The sequence below is a fragment of the Hyperolius riggenbachi genome, chromosome 1 (genome assembly GCF_040937935.1).
Source record: "Hyperolius riggenbachi isolate aHypRig1 chromosome 1, aHypRig1.pri, whole genome shotgun sequence".
Taxonomy (NCBI): Eukaryota; Metazoa; Chordata; class Amphibia; order Anura; family Hyperoliidae; genus Hyperolius; species Hyperolius riggenbachi.
Genome location: NC_090646.1, coordinates 539,082,940 through 539,096,771, shown reverse-complemented (window position 1 = coordinate 539,096,771; position 13,832 = coordinate 539,082,940). Strand labels below are relative to the sequence as shown.

At 42.1% G+C, this 13,832-nt stretch overlaps 1 protein-coding gene across 3 annotated transcripts in view; it reads right to left on the bottom strand.

Moving 5' to 3' along the window:
* ZNF608 (zinc finger protein 608) overlaps nucleotides 1–13,568 on the bottom strand; it is a 120,322-nt gene extending 106,754 nt beyond the window's left edge. For all 3 annotated transcript variants that reach the window (XM_068246872.1, XM_068246889.1, XM_068246881.1), the window contains exons 1-2: nucleotides 12,925–13,568; nucleotides 11,357–12,459 (exon numbers count right to left, since the gene is read on the bottom strand). In XM_068246872.1, the coding sequence (XP_068102973.1) occupies nucleotides 11,357–12,217 (861 nt within the window). In that variant the 5' untranslated portion in view covers nucleotides 12,218–12,459; nucleotides 12,925–13,568. The remainder of the gene's footprint in view (nucleotides 1–11,356; nucleotides 12,460–12,924) is intronic.
* Between the last annotated feature and the right edge of the window lie 264 nt (nucleotides 13,569–13,832).

The following is a 13,832-nucleotide window of genomic DNA, read 5'->3' as shown; positions in this document are numbered from 1 at the left end:
TGGATTTATTCCACTATATCAGTACATTGGGAGAATGAATGCACTAGCCATTCATGTCAAATCGCTCAGTCGCAGTGTGGTCTTACATACTGCTCAGTGGGGGATGGGCAAACTGGGGAGAGCACAGATTGTGTTGGCAATTGAACCATGCTGGGATACTGGCCAGAAGCAGAATGTATGCAAAAGCTGATGTGCCCCTCCTCCAACACACCAGGAAAAAAAGGGATTGAGAAATATCTCCGTTTATTAAATTATTAATCCATGCACCGTAATCCCTTATCTTTTAAATTATACAAACACACACAAGTGAAGTTATTGAACACAGGATCGTGTGGAAATTAAGAGAACCACATTGCTCAGTGTAGAGGAAAACACTGCTGCGTATAGAATCTAATTCTAGAGATGACCTACAACAGACATTTAGTACAATATTTAAAAACAATAACATTTGTAAAGTGCATTTCTCTCATAGGACTCAAAGTGCATAGTTATGTCTCAGATCAATACAAGATTGCAGGCTGGGCTGTGTTACAGAGGAAATAGTCAGGTGTTCAAAAATGCCAAGAGGTGGATTTTCAGTTCGGACATAAATGCTTCCAGGGATGGAGCTGTCCTGATTGGGTGTGGCAGGGAGTTTTAAAAGTGTAGGGGCAGTATGACAGAAGGCTCTGTCTCCAAAGGATTTGAGGTGGACTCTGGGGGTGACCAAGGTATTAACTCCTTTTAACCTGAAATTATAATTTATGGATAACTGCTGTGGACTACTGTTATGCTGGGGAATACACGGTACGTTTCTGTACCGCGTATCGGCCAGCTGATAATATTCAGCTGGCCCAATCAAGCCGCTCGACTCTTGCCCACTCGATCCCCGTCGGTGGACAATGGCAGGGAATAGAGCGCTGATAAGGAAGTGCCGGCGGGGACAAGCGGGGATCGATCCGTGCGGATGAACAGGGACGCGGCGGGAGTCGATCCGGTGGCTAATCGGCCGCCGGATCGACTCATGTATTCTAGGCATTAGAGATTTGGGTAACATGACGACCTTAGAAAAAAACACAGAAGCTAGCCTAAATTGTGCAATACCTTACTCCAGGGGAAACTGTGAAAATTGAATGATACTCACAAAAATAGGTTGCAGCAAGTGCAACCGACAAAAAAACTCTCCACTCGAGTGATCCCAGAATATGCTGGTGCAGTCACTCTCTGAAGAGGTTATTTTTTACTAGATCTATCCAAAAGCTAGTAAACTGAGAACTAGGTTCCCTTCAAAGGAGGGTATAAAGCACAAAGGGGGTAAAAGGTGCTAAAACTGTGTTAAAAACAAATGAAATAAGGAAAAAAATGTGGCTTAGCTCTATAGATGACACTGCGTTTTGTGGGCTGGAGTCCACTTCCTCAGGCCAATAGATGTACCAGAGTTCTGTTTTTTATCTTAATTTTATCTGTTATTTTATATGTTTTTAACAGTTTTATCATCATTTAGGTGCCTCTTACTCCTTTTGTACTGTCAGAGATGTTCCTCAACGTTTTCAGCGGTGTCGTCAACAATCCACGGAATTAAGTGACATGGTGCCTTAATGCTAATACTAATCCTAGACTGTTCTTAGCTGAGGAATCAGGTCAGGCCATCTTGGTCAGAATTTAGCGTAGATACAGATGCCCCACAAGCTCATTTAACAATCCAGTCAGTCTATTCAATCTAGGAACCAGAAGAATATTTTTAAGAGCCTGCTCAACTGACAACGATTAGAGAAAATTCAAAAGTCTGGCACTGGCTGTAACTTTTAAGAAGCTTTGTCTACTTGGTTGCTGGGATTTATCTAGCACTGCTTTAATGTGAAGAGGGTCAGCATCGGTGCAGTCCAGAAGGATCTGAGCATCCCGAAGCTTCCCACTAGCGACACAAATATTTTGGTTCTTCAATTTATAGGACCAGGGCATTCAATAATAAAATATCATCAGGTATAATCACTGGTGGTTAGACTAGATTATAGTTCTGTGCTTTTAAGCATTCCTGTCCACATCTGTAGGGCTACATTGAGATTGGTTAGGAAAGATTATGCTAAATCTTGTAAATCTATTTCCAGGTTAATTCAAGGATTTCATAACTTTAATTACAGTTAAGTTATATGTTGTGGTAGAGAATCAGATTAAGGATATCACCTATCTCCTGCAATCATTCTAGAACTGCAACACAAGTTCAATTAAACAATATTCTGACCGACTCTGCGCAACAGTTGCATTTAATAATTAGATGATAACAATAAATAGTAAATTCTGAGCAGTTACAAAAACAAAACACTAAAGCCAAATCAAATAAGGCTTAAGTTGGTGACTGTATATCAGACCACAACAACAATAGCAAAAATCTATACACACACACACACTTTAATTGGGAAAGTAGAGGGATAGACTCAAGACGCCCACTACTCTTTGTTAAAGCCTATCTTCCCCCTCCCTAAAATGGACTATTGCTCTCCTGAATTTTTCCTGTCCACATCTTCCATACTTTAGTGTGACATTTTAAACTCCCAAGCTCACCCATGTGTGGAACTAGGATTTATTTGCCTCTCCTATTTCCAATTGGATCAGCCACAGCTAATAGGGGCAACGTGGTGCTAACTTCAATCATTTAGACAGTAACCTTATGCCTGGTATACAAGATGAGATTTTTTGGCAGATTAACTTCCAGATTGATTATTTCCAACATGTCTGATCAGATTTCCGATCTCTTTTCCATAGGAGAAAATCGATCGGAAATCAGATTGGACATGTTGGAAATAATCAATCTGGCAGAAAATCTGCCAAAAAATCTCAATGTGTGGGTGCACCAAGCATAATGCTGGGAATACACGTTAAGTTTTTACTTTAGATAGATGGGTTCGATAGATAAATTCCAACCTGTTGGATCTGGTCGATTCTACTTTCGTTTCGATTCTCCTCATTCAAGTGAATGTAATTGATAAGAAAAGATAAGGAATCGAGAGGGGAATCGAGCAGTGAATCGAGAGTAGAATCGATCGAAAGCGAAAACGACGGCAAAAACGAACGCAAAAACGCATCGTGTATTCCCAGCATAAGAGGGAAGGAGGCCACCCCCCCCTCACCCTATGGAAAGTGGGGAGCATAAAGTATTTATATATATATATATATATATATATATATATATATATGGATTTATTTTTAGCCCCCACTAAAATCTTGACATGTAATCAAGGTCCAGAAGGACTCGTGACGTAGTTTAACTGGTTGTTAGGTAGATCAAGCAGTTATTTAATGTCTATGGAATCATCTGATCTTTATATTTGGAATCAGAATCACTTTTTCTCAGATAAAACTGTGCAGTAAGAACTGCTCCAGTGCTCCCTTCTCACCTTTAGTCCGATCTCCCTCATATTGTATACATTTACTTTACATTTGCTTACACAACTCTTTCTATGTAGCACTTTGAGAGAAAAATGTTTTAACTGAGCAAATGTTCAAAGTTAATTTATTTAAGTTCTCTACCACACTCAAATGCTCCTTTCAGTCAAGGGTCTGTGTTTATATGTGATTTGGTTGGCAGATGGCTCAAGGCATGATCAAATCTTGCTTATTATTATTATTATTATTTATTAGATTTATATAGCGCCAACATATTACGCAGCGCTGTACAATAAATAAGGTTACAGACAATGATAACAGGGGTGACAGCACAATACAGGTAACAGACCATAGATACAATACAGGTAATAGCAAAAAGATACACAACACAATGCAGACAGTAGTACAATGCCAGATCATAAACTGGAGTGGTAGTGGTAAAAATTACCAGTTCCAAATTCTGGGTAAAGTGCACACAGTCAAGTATGATACACAAGGGAAGAGGGCCCTGCCAAAGGCTTACAATCTAGAGGGAGGGGTTGGTGACACAAAAGGAGGGGGTGCAGCAAGAAGTTATTGGCAGAAAGGATTAGGGCAGTGTTGAGTTGATGTAGGCCTCCTTGAAGAAGTGAGTTTTGAGTGCTTTTTTGAAGGTGTTGAAGGTGGGAGCGAGCCTGATGGGCAGTGGGAGAGAGTTCCACAGGATGGGGGCAGCTCTAGTGAAGTCCTGCAGTCGTGCATGGGAGTGTGAGATGCGTGGGGTGGTTAAGAGGAGGTTGTTGGAGGAGCGAAGTGGGCGGCCAGGTGTATATTTGCTGACCAGGTCAGAGATGTAGCTTGGGCAGGACTTGTGTATGGATTTGTAGGCCAAACATAGGACCTTGAAGCTAATTCTGAAGTGAATTGGAAGCCAATGAAGGGATTTGCGTAGGGGAGTCGTGGAGACAGAGCGGTGGGAGGAGTAGATGAGTCTGGCTGCTGCGTTCATGATGGATTGTAGGGGGGCTATGCGGTTTTGAGGGAGGCCTGACAGGAGGGAGTTGCAGTAGTCCAGGCGGGAGATGATGAGGGCATGGACAAGGAGTTTGGCAGTGTCTGGGGTCAGGAAAGGCCGGATCTTGGAGATGTTGCGTAGGTGGAAATAGCAGGCCCTAGCTACGGTTTGAATGTGGGAGGTGAAGGAGAGGGAGGAGTCCAGGGTGACACCCAGGCAGCGGGCTTGTGTGGTTGGATGAATGATTGTGCCATTGACAGTGACGTAAAGGCCAGTGGGGGGTGAGGCAGCACGGGGTGCTTGGATGCCTGATTTCCTCCTAATATGTATGTGGAAACAACACTTTAAAAGCCCATATTTGGCAAAAGCTAAATCACTTGTGCAAATTTATGAACTAGCTGCTGTGAAGACTCAGCAGACTTTGTCCTTCAATTATGGCCAGTGACCTTTCTGACCCATCACTTTAGTCTGACTAAACTACACCTTACTTACAAAGAAACAAAATACACACTATAATAAAAACTATCAATTCATCAAACAAGATAAAACTAAACTCTCTCTGCAAATGCAAAATGAGTAGTTTGCTTGGATAAATAAATAACCCAATAAAATATCAGACTTTGACACAAAAAAAAAAGGATTGGCAGTCAAGTCCGCTCTTTATCTTAAGTGATAAAATGTTGGAAGCCAGTAAATTCACAATGACTGCTCAAGATATAAGGTTACCTACTGAACTTTGTAACCTAGCTCTTGAGAAACGCTGCTTTGATCAATCGCTGCTTTGATCAATCGGATATACAAAATCACAGGGTCCAAAGTTAAGCTTCATTGTTAATTCCTTGGACATTATAAATCAAGGAACACACACTATGCAGATTTCAGACCTGAGACAAAGAAATTCTTTCTCATGCTTACAAAGACATTATACTCCTACCCTTAGCCAATTAATACTGCCTGGAATATTACACATTATTTAAAAATAAATTGAAGCAGCTTGGAAACAGTTACTGATTAATTGTAGTAAATATGATGATCGTGTGTGCTTTAACAGTGTTAAAAGATAACGTGTTATGCAACCAGTCAAAGAGTGAAACCAGTAGCATTTTTTTTCCCAATCTGACTGCAACACACTGAAGTCTACTACTATAAGTAACTTTATTATGCACATCATAAATGAACAAAGCTTAAAGGTAGCCATACACTGGTCGATTTGCCATCAGATTCGACCAACAGACAGATCCCTATCTGATCGAATCTGATCAGAGAGGGATCGTATGGCTACCTTTACTGCAAACAGATTGTGAACCGATTTCAGACTGAAACCGATCACAATCTGTTGTGGTGGTGGTGCTGCCGCCGCTCCCCCACCCCGCATACATTACCTGCTCCGCTGGTGCGACTGCCCCCGGTCACCGCTCTTCTTCTTCTTCTCCGTCTCTGCTCTGGTCTGCTCTGGTCTCCGGCATGCTTCCCTTCTTCCTGTCTGGGGGAAGTTTAAACAGTAGAGCGCCCTCTACTGTTTAAACTTCCTGCCGGGACAGGAAGAAGGGAAGCATGCCGGAGGAGACCAGACCAGAGCCGATACGGAGAAGAGCGGAGACCCGGGAGTCGCGCCAGCGGAGCAGGTAATGTATGCGGCTCTATTGCGTCGGTCGTCGCTCACTCGAACGCCGCTAGCGATGCGCTCTTTACCCGCGGGCGATCGACGGTTATTTTCCGCACGGCGCGATCAACGGGATCGGACGGAATGGATCGAAATTCGGCGTGTAGCGTGAACGATTGGCAGCAGATTCGATCCCAGTGATCGAATCTGCTGTCGAAACGGGCGCAAATCGAGCCAGTGTATGGCCACCTTAAAGGGGTTCCGTTTACCTTTTTAAAAACAAAAACTGCCACTGACTTGGGGCTTCTATCAGCCCCCTGCCGCCGGAATGTCCCGCGCCGTCCTCTTCTGATGCGCCATTACCCGCTGCTGGCACCGGTGTAATTATTCATCTAACTAGACGAATAGAAGTGCGGCTGCGTGGCCATGGCCGCGCGCGTCAGCGGGAGCTTATTGCGCAGGCACAGTACAGGAAAACTTTGTACTGTGCCTGCGCAGAAAGCTCCCGCTAAACAATGGATAAGGATAGGTGTGTACAGTCACCACAAAAGGATCGCTAAAGGTCTGTCATGTTGGATCTATCAATGAGATGCAAACAATTTCTCCTTGCATCCAAAATTCATGTCAATGATATGTAGCTTTAACTTGGACTAATAAAAACAGACCGGAAGCTATGCCACTTGGTCTCTTTTCAAGCGGCATATAATTTAAATGAGCTTTGAATGTAAGGAAAAATTATTTGAGTCTCATTGATCATCCCTATTTGGAACGTTAGCGATGTCCAGTGTACGAGCATTGCATGGCATCATTGTTTTTGCTGCTTCCCCACCCCCTTGAAACCACTTTGTGGCCCATGCTCATCTTCCCACTACCCCACCCACATAGCAACAGAGAAAGGTCACCAGCCAGATGCTTATGACTCTTTTATGGCCCATACCCACGGGCCACAAATGTCGCCGCAACATGCGGCGCGCGCGTGTTGCAGCAACAGGTCGCCCGTGAGTATGCGGCGTTGCACGGGCGCGCACCCTGAACTGTCGCTCGTCGCTGATGTTGCCGGGCAATTGAACCGCTCAATTGCCTGGCGACAGTCGCCGCCGCAACTCCGCCGCAACTGTCGCTAGTCCGCGTGAGTACGCGGACTAGCGACAGCAACAAGATAAGTGATACATTGGGCTTCCGGCGGGGGGAGGAGCAACAGCGACAGCTTCCGCCGCATCAGTTGCCAGGTCCCTCCGCCGTGTGTATGCGAAGGGACCTGGCGACGAGCTGTCGCCGGCTTGTCGCACACATGCTCACGTGTGCTGGCGACAGGCCAAAAAGTTGCCCGTGAGTATGGGCCATTATGTACAGTGTTGTGGCTACTCTGTTGCCTGGCAGGGATGGGTATGTGATCCCTTGGGCAACAGTGCTTGGAAGAACATTGCTAAATGAGTATGTAGCTTTACTTTACCTGTCATCCCCCCATAGACATTTACATGCAGATAGATTCCAACTACTCTAGACTAGTACATTAATATGTACACTTGGCTGTGATGAGTTTGTTTTTGGCATTGCAATTCCAGTGGCCTACTTCTCAGTGGCCAGAATGTTCGCTTCACTCATACAAGAAAGTTTCTAAAATTGCAATACCTTTTTGAGTCCCTTTTGGTTTAGCATCATCAGATATCATATCATATCCTTTATACACTTTTCAGACTGCTTGATCTCCAAACAACACCTATCAAGAGAGGGACAAGCAAATTATAGCTGAAAGTTACTTGCTCATAGGCTGCCCTGTCATTGTTCCACTCCCTTCCATCAAAAAGTGCATGCAGCATAGCTATAGCGGAGTCACTTGCCACTTGCCAGTACAGTGATCGATACATGCAGCATCACCCTAACAATCCATGCACAATCTGTAAGTGCAATACACACTCAACATGTGTGCACTCAACATGTGTGCAGACCTTTTTCACTAAATTTCTCAAATATGGATTATCAATCATCTTCATCCTTTCTTAAGCCTAACTGATTGTAACCCCTATTATAATCCTAACCCAACTAAAGTGTTATACACATTCTAGATGGTTAGGGCTACCATATGTGTGGTAGCCCCAATTTATTGACAAGAGATCTTGACTGCCAGATCATTTAGTCTGAGTGTCAAACAAGTCCATTATTCTCCCACCTTACCCCTCCCACTTTGTTGTGAATTGCATGCTATCCCTCCAAACACCCCCCCCCCCCCAATACAAGAGAACATAGCTAGCTTACAGGCTAGCAACGCATCTGCACAAGACTCAACCCCAAACTGTCAATCACGTCCCAATGCCTGCAAGCATCAGTAAATTGTGCATGTGTATACACCTTTACTTTAAACACTATTCTTAGTGTGCATTGGCCTTATAGTTATAAAAGCCAAACCAAGACTCCTTAGTCCGATTGGGTGGTTAAAGCTACTAAACAGCTCAGCTTGGAGTTCAGTTGGGTTAGAATGAGGTGATGTAGTAAGTGAATAGTGGACACTGATGAAGTAAAGCAGTGCAATCCAAATCCAGTCCTCCAGGGCTGAAGTCCTCACACATTTTTGGCACAGCTCAAAATTAACTGATAGGACTGAATCCAGAAAGGTGTGGTTCATTTAAGTAGTACACATTCTCCATTTCTCTTTCCATCCTAAATTCTTGCATGGATATGGTCCTCCTGGACTGGAATTGGACAGCCTTGACCTGAAGGAAGACCAACAGGAACTGGGCATTGTTTTTAAACATGCCCAATCCATTCTTTCTCCCTCTGATACTAAAGACACTAGACCAGTACGTGATCAAACTGAAAATAGCTAGATAGTGTGACTTTCATCTAATGCCTATAAGGGCGTTAGATTTTAAACGTCTAAGAGGAAAAAAAATGTCATCTATTCTGCATAACATTATTTAGATGACATTTTTGATAAATTCTCTCCTTTATCTTCTAGCTCAAGGCAACTAAATGTTTCTTTAATCATTCCTCTGAATCATGCTTATGTGAGAGGCAAACTGGAGTTCAAAATGTACTCCCTTACCTCACAGAATTGTCCTACATAACGAATAAATTAATATTTGATTACAGAGGCAAGCAGGAATATGGTAAGCAAGAAACACCCAAAAAGATATATATTACCATTTTAATCGACTTTCAGTTGGAAACCCATAATGGAATTCTTACAAAGAGTTCCAGTGTTTTTAAAAAAATAAAAAAGTAGTCAGATAAAATACCAACAAAATGTTTTAGATAAATATTCACTGATTCTGAGTCACCATGAATAAAGCAACCCTTTAGAAATAATTAAATTTAAAATATATTTACAGATGCCATAGATTCTTCATGGCAAAAGAAACAAGGTTTAATATATGCAAAACACAAAAAAAGATTTTATTTTCTAAAGCCTAGCTAGGATTTCCCATTATCCTTGGTTACTCAGTTCCTAATGATTCTGAAGAGTCAAACAGCCAAGATAAGTTATCACAAGAATCTGACTGGTTCAAAAGGAAATATTTGCTTGAGGCAGGGAAGGAAAAAAACACACACACAAAAAGAAAAAAAAAACACTTATACATGATGTAAAGAACAACTTCACTCTTACAAAGCCACAAACAGACACAACAGCTGATTTGTAATTGAATTCTCTTGTGAGTTAATAACTGCTGCAACCATAAAACACCACAATAGGTAAAATATAATTCTCACACACATTTTATCTTTGAAGGAGTGTTGCGAAAGGAATTATTAAGAGGAGCCGAATAACCACAGCATGCTAATCTTTGTTGCCATGACAGCAGCCTTTCAGATACTGAAATGTACAGATTGCCAGCTAAACAAAATTGTTGATTGTGAACATTTGGCTGGAAGATTAAAAGGCTAAAGGGGATATAAAAGGGCAGTACCTCCCACATTCCAGGAAGCCACTAAATCCAATCGAAAAGACCTGACTCCTTAACCAGTGCTATTATAATCACTGGATTAGGGCAATTTATCTGGACTGTTAAGGCTGATTAAGAAACTGCACATTAAAGAATATTGACAGGCAGAATACCTACAGTAAAAGAGCTAACGTATAAACAGAAAAGGGCTAAAAATGTATTCAGAGTGGAGCCTGCTGCAGTAAAATGTGATTATTTTTCTGAATCTTCCCAGAAACATTAATTGTGGAAAGCATTCAGCCATGTACTATTTTGGTTAGTACATCAAGTGGGGGGATATGACAATTATTGTGAGTTGTTTCTACAGCACTTACAGGAGGTGAAAGGTTCTAATTAACCCAAAAAATAAATAAAAATAGAAAAAAAATCCACCCTCATAAAAAAACCAAAACAAAACATATATATTAAAATGGTATTACAGTGTACAGTAAATACCATGAGAAATGTTATGTGAAGCGTTTTTTATTTGCTACTCAAGAGTTAAAAGGTGAATTAAAAGATGAACACAGAATACATAATCACCACAGTACTTCAATTCATGAAGGAAGGGGGAAAAAGACACAGGGTTCACAGCCTGTAGAATGCATTTGACCCTTAATTATCAATCAACAAAAGCACTAGTTCCCCAGAGAAACCTTACGCCCTCTGGATAACTGCTAGTAAATAACCTGCCTCAATGAGCAGCAAGAATAGCCATTCTCTATAACCAGTCCTAACATTTGATTTGCTCATGTGCTTTCAAGCTGCTTAGCATTCACACAGTTCAAGACAGACTGGTTGAAATCACAGGAGTGCCTGAAACAGTGCTGTCTTGCATTTCTTGAAATAGCTCTCTAGTTACATCCTTAGGAGAAGAAAAAAAAGGCATTTTTTTCACAGTGCAATACTATCTTGTACAGCTCTGCCAATGCAAGAGGATACATGAGACACCTCCCCCACCCTATGGCAAACAGAGCAGATTATTGTAACCATGTCATCTCTCACTGGTTGTTTATACTCAAGCCTGTTGTGCAAATAGAGCTGACTGCTACAGGCAATTCGGATTATGGGAGGGGGATGGGCAGCCTAGTAGCTACATTAACACAAGATAAACACAGGAAACAATGCAGAAGAAATTAACTGCTGACCCTAAATACATTTAAAGGGGAAAAGTACAAACAAGAACTGATTGGTGGGAATAATGAAATGGCACAATCTGCTCAGTGTTTAAAAACAAAAACAATTACAGTTTTGCTCATAACAGCAATAATTGACACCAGCTTATTAATGGCATGCCAACAATTATCCAACCTCAGCATATGCCTTGCCCATGCATGCCTCACCTCTGCCAGCATGGGAGTCAATGAGGCAAAAGTTAAACATAGTTCAAGCATATCAAATTGAGATGACAATAAGTATGGAAATATTTTGTATTGCAACCTGAGATCAACAAAAAAAAGGACTTAGGCTTCTTACCTTTTCTGTTTTTAGCTTTTTGCTCCGCCTGTGACTTTCTTCTTCATCCTCTTCTTTTTTAGCAAGCACAGAGGTACCCATAATTCCTGAATCAAGTGAATTCTTAGTCAATTCCCCCTGAAGGCTGCTGCTACAGTGGAAAGGGCTACCATTCCCAGGGGCCTTGCCACTTCCAAATCCATATAAGTGCACAACCGCCTGGCTAGTCACTCCACTGTTCGGATGCCCAAGGTCATACAATTTACTGACATTGTCCTTTCTAGATTTTCCAGAATCCTTGTCCCTTTTTGAGCCCCTAGTGCTTTGGCTTTTTCCTCCAGTCCTTTCCTCTTTGACAGTTTTTCCACAAGTAGTAGTAGCTGCAAGGCCAACGCCATTGGTGTTGTGGCCCAGTGCCACACTCATGCCAACTGGAGATGCCACCTCCCCAAGGTGCCCTGCCTCCTGCTGTCGTTTACCAGTACCACTACTAATTTCAGGAATCCCATACAAAGAAGCAGAAGGCAATGACTTAACATCCTTGGAAGTTTTACTCCTTCTCACTTTTGATTTGCTTGTCTCTTTGTGGCCGTTCCCTTGGGGGCCAGAGGGCTGCTGGACAGAAACAAATTTCAGACTGTCAACTAAAGTAGAGGTAGAATTAACAGGTCCACTAGATGCCAGGCAATGCCCACTGTCCTTGGACGAACAGCCACTGCCAGTTGAGTTGCTCATTTCAAATTTCTGTCTGTCCTTCTCCAAATCAGCATCCAGATCAATAATCAAATTTCCCACACCGATTTCCCAGTCATCACCACTGTCATAGGCATCAACTGCATTTGGATCCACACCTTTACCTATAGTAGAAGTGCTAACTGACATCCTGAAGATGAGATTGGGGGGGAAATATTACATTCCTATGAAGTACTTGCTTTCAAAGAACAGTGAACATATCTTGATTTCCATGGAGTTCTGTGGCAGTTTTCTTAGTGTTCAATAAATAAAGAGTAAAAAAAATAATAAAAACACGATATTCCAATTCATTCCAAGGAATAGTTAAGTCTTTTGTCCTGCGTACTCCAATAACTGTCCAAATGTGACTTTCTGCAGTTGGCTTATGCCTCCTGTGGGGGAGGGGAGAGAATCTGGGTTACACATTCACATAAGTGAGATATAATGAAGACAGCGACTTGTGTTGTGTTTTACAAGACATTAGATGTACGTTCACAAAGTACAAAACATGGCTCTCGCAGTGACGTAATAGAAACATATAAAAAAAACAAAAATGATAACACGACCTAAGAGAGCCTTCGAGCAAAACTGCTTAAATGCCTAAAGAAAAGGAGGGGAAGGGGATAAGATTGTAGAGGAAAGAGAAGCAGAGAATCGCTAAGTGTGTTAAATATAGTATTACTGACTGCACAGGAAACTGATTAAGACATACAATTTAACAGATCTGCACCAAGGTGGCCTCAGTGACCGCAAACAAGGCAGCTTTTGACAAAGATGAGTTAAAGGGATTTTTTTACAGGGACAAACAAGCATGCCAACGTCAGAGTGATTGTAGCAAATAGAGACAAATTACTTACCTTTTTACTCCCGTTTTGTCATTTTTCCCCCTTAATAAGGCCACCAGGATAGAATCCGACAAAGGACACCATCAGTCCCAGCAGCTCTCATTTTACTTAAATACCAGTGACGATCCAGAGGAGAAGCGAGTCACACATCCCAACCAGAGGGCAAGCATGTAAATTCACGAGATCCCTTCTAAAGGAAAACATCTGATTTTTGTTTTTATACTATACTCCTCTCTCGTCAGTCTTGTCTCCTTTCAGTTTTACATCTGAAGACAAAAAACACAACCAGGGATGGTTTCAAAACATCAACCATGGAAAAGGGGGAAAAAAATGATATGCCAAAAATGCACAGGGAAGAAGAAGGAAAAAAAGTTGTGTTTTTTATTTCCTTGCCATCACTTCAATCACGTCTTTCCTTTAAACAGAGATTTCACAGCCATCCTGATCACTTAAGTAATGATCCCTATGAACAAACCTACAGGCGTCCGCTTGTAACAAGACAGAATGTGCTAACATAGGGATAAATTAGTGAAAGGGAGACAGAGAGAGGGGGGGTTTGAAGAAAATGAGAGAGAGAGAAAAAAAGAGGGACTGAAACTCCGGTCTGGATTCAGCTCTCTGCTTACTCAGGAAGTGGCATTTCCCACACCCTCCCCCCAACCACCAGTTTTCCTGACAAATCTGCTTTCTTCAACAACACATGAAAAAAGCGTGGGGGGGGGGGGGGGGGGGTGTTAGTGTGCTGCCAGGAACAGTGATGGATCTGAGATCTGATAAACCTATTATCAAAACATTTTTAAGTGTGATGCTCAGTCTTCAGAGGGAGATGAACCTTATCCCCTGCACACTGTAATTTGTTTGTGCTGCTTCAGCAAGTCATGCTTGGACTTAACTGCTTCTCTGCAAACTACAGCGATCAC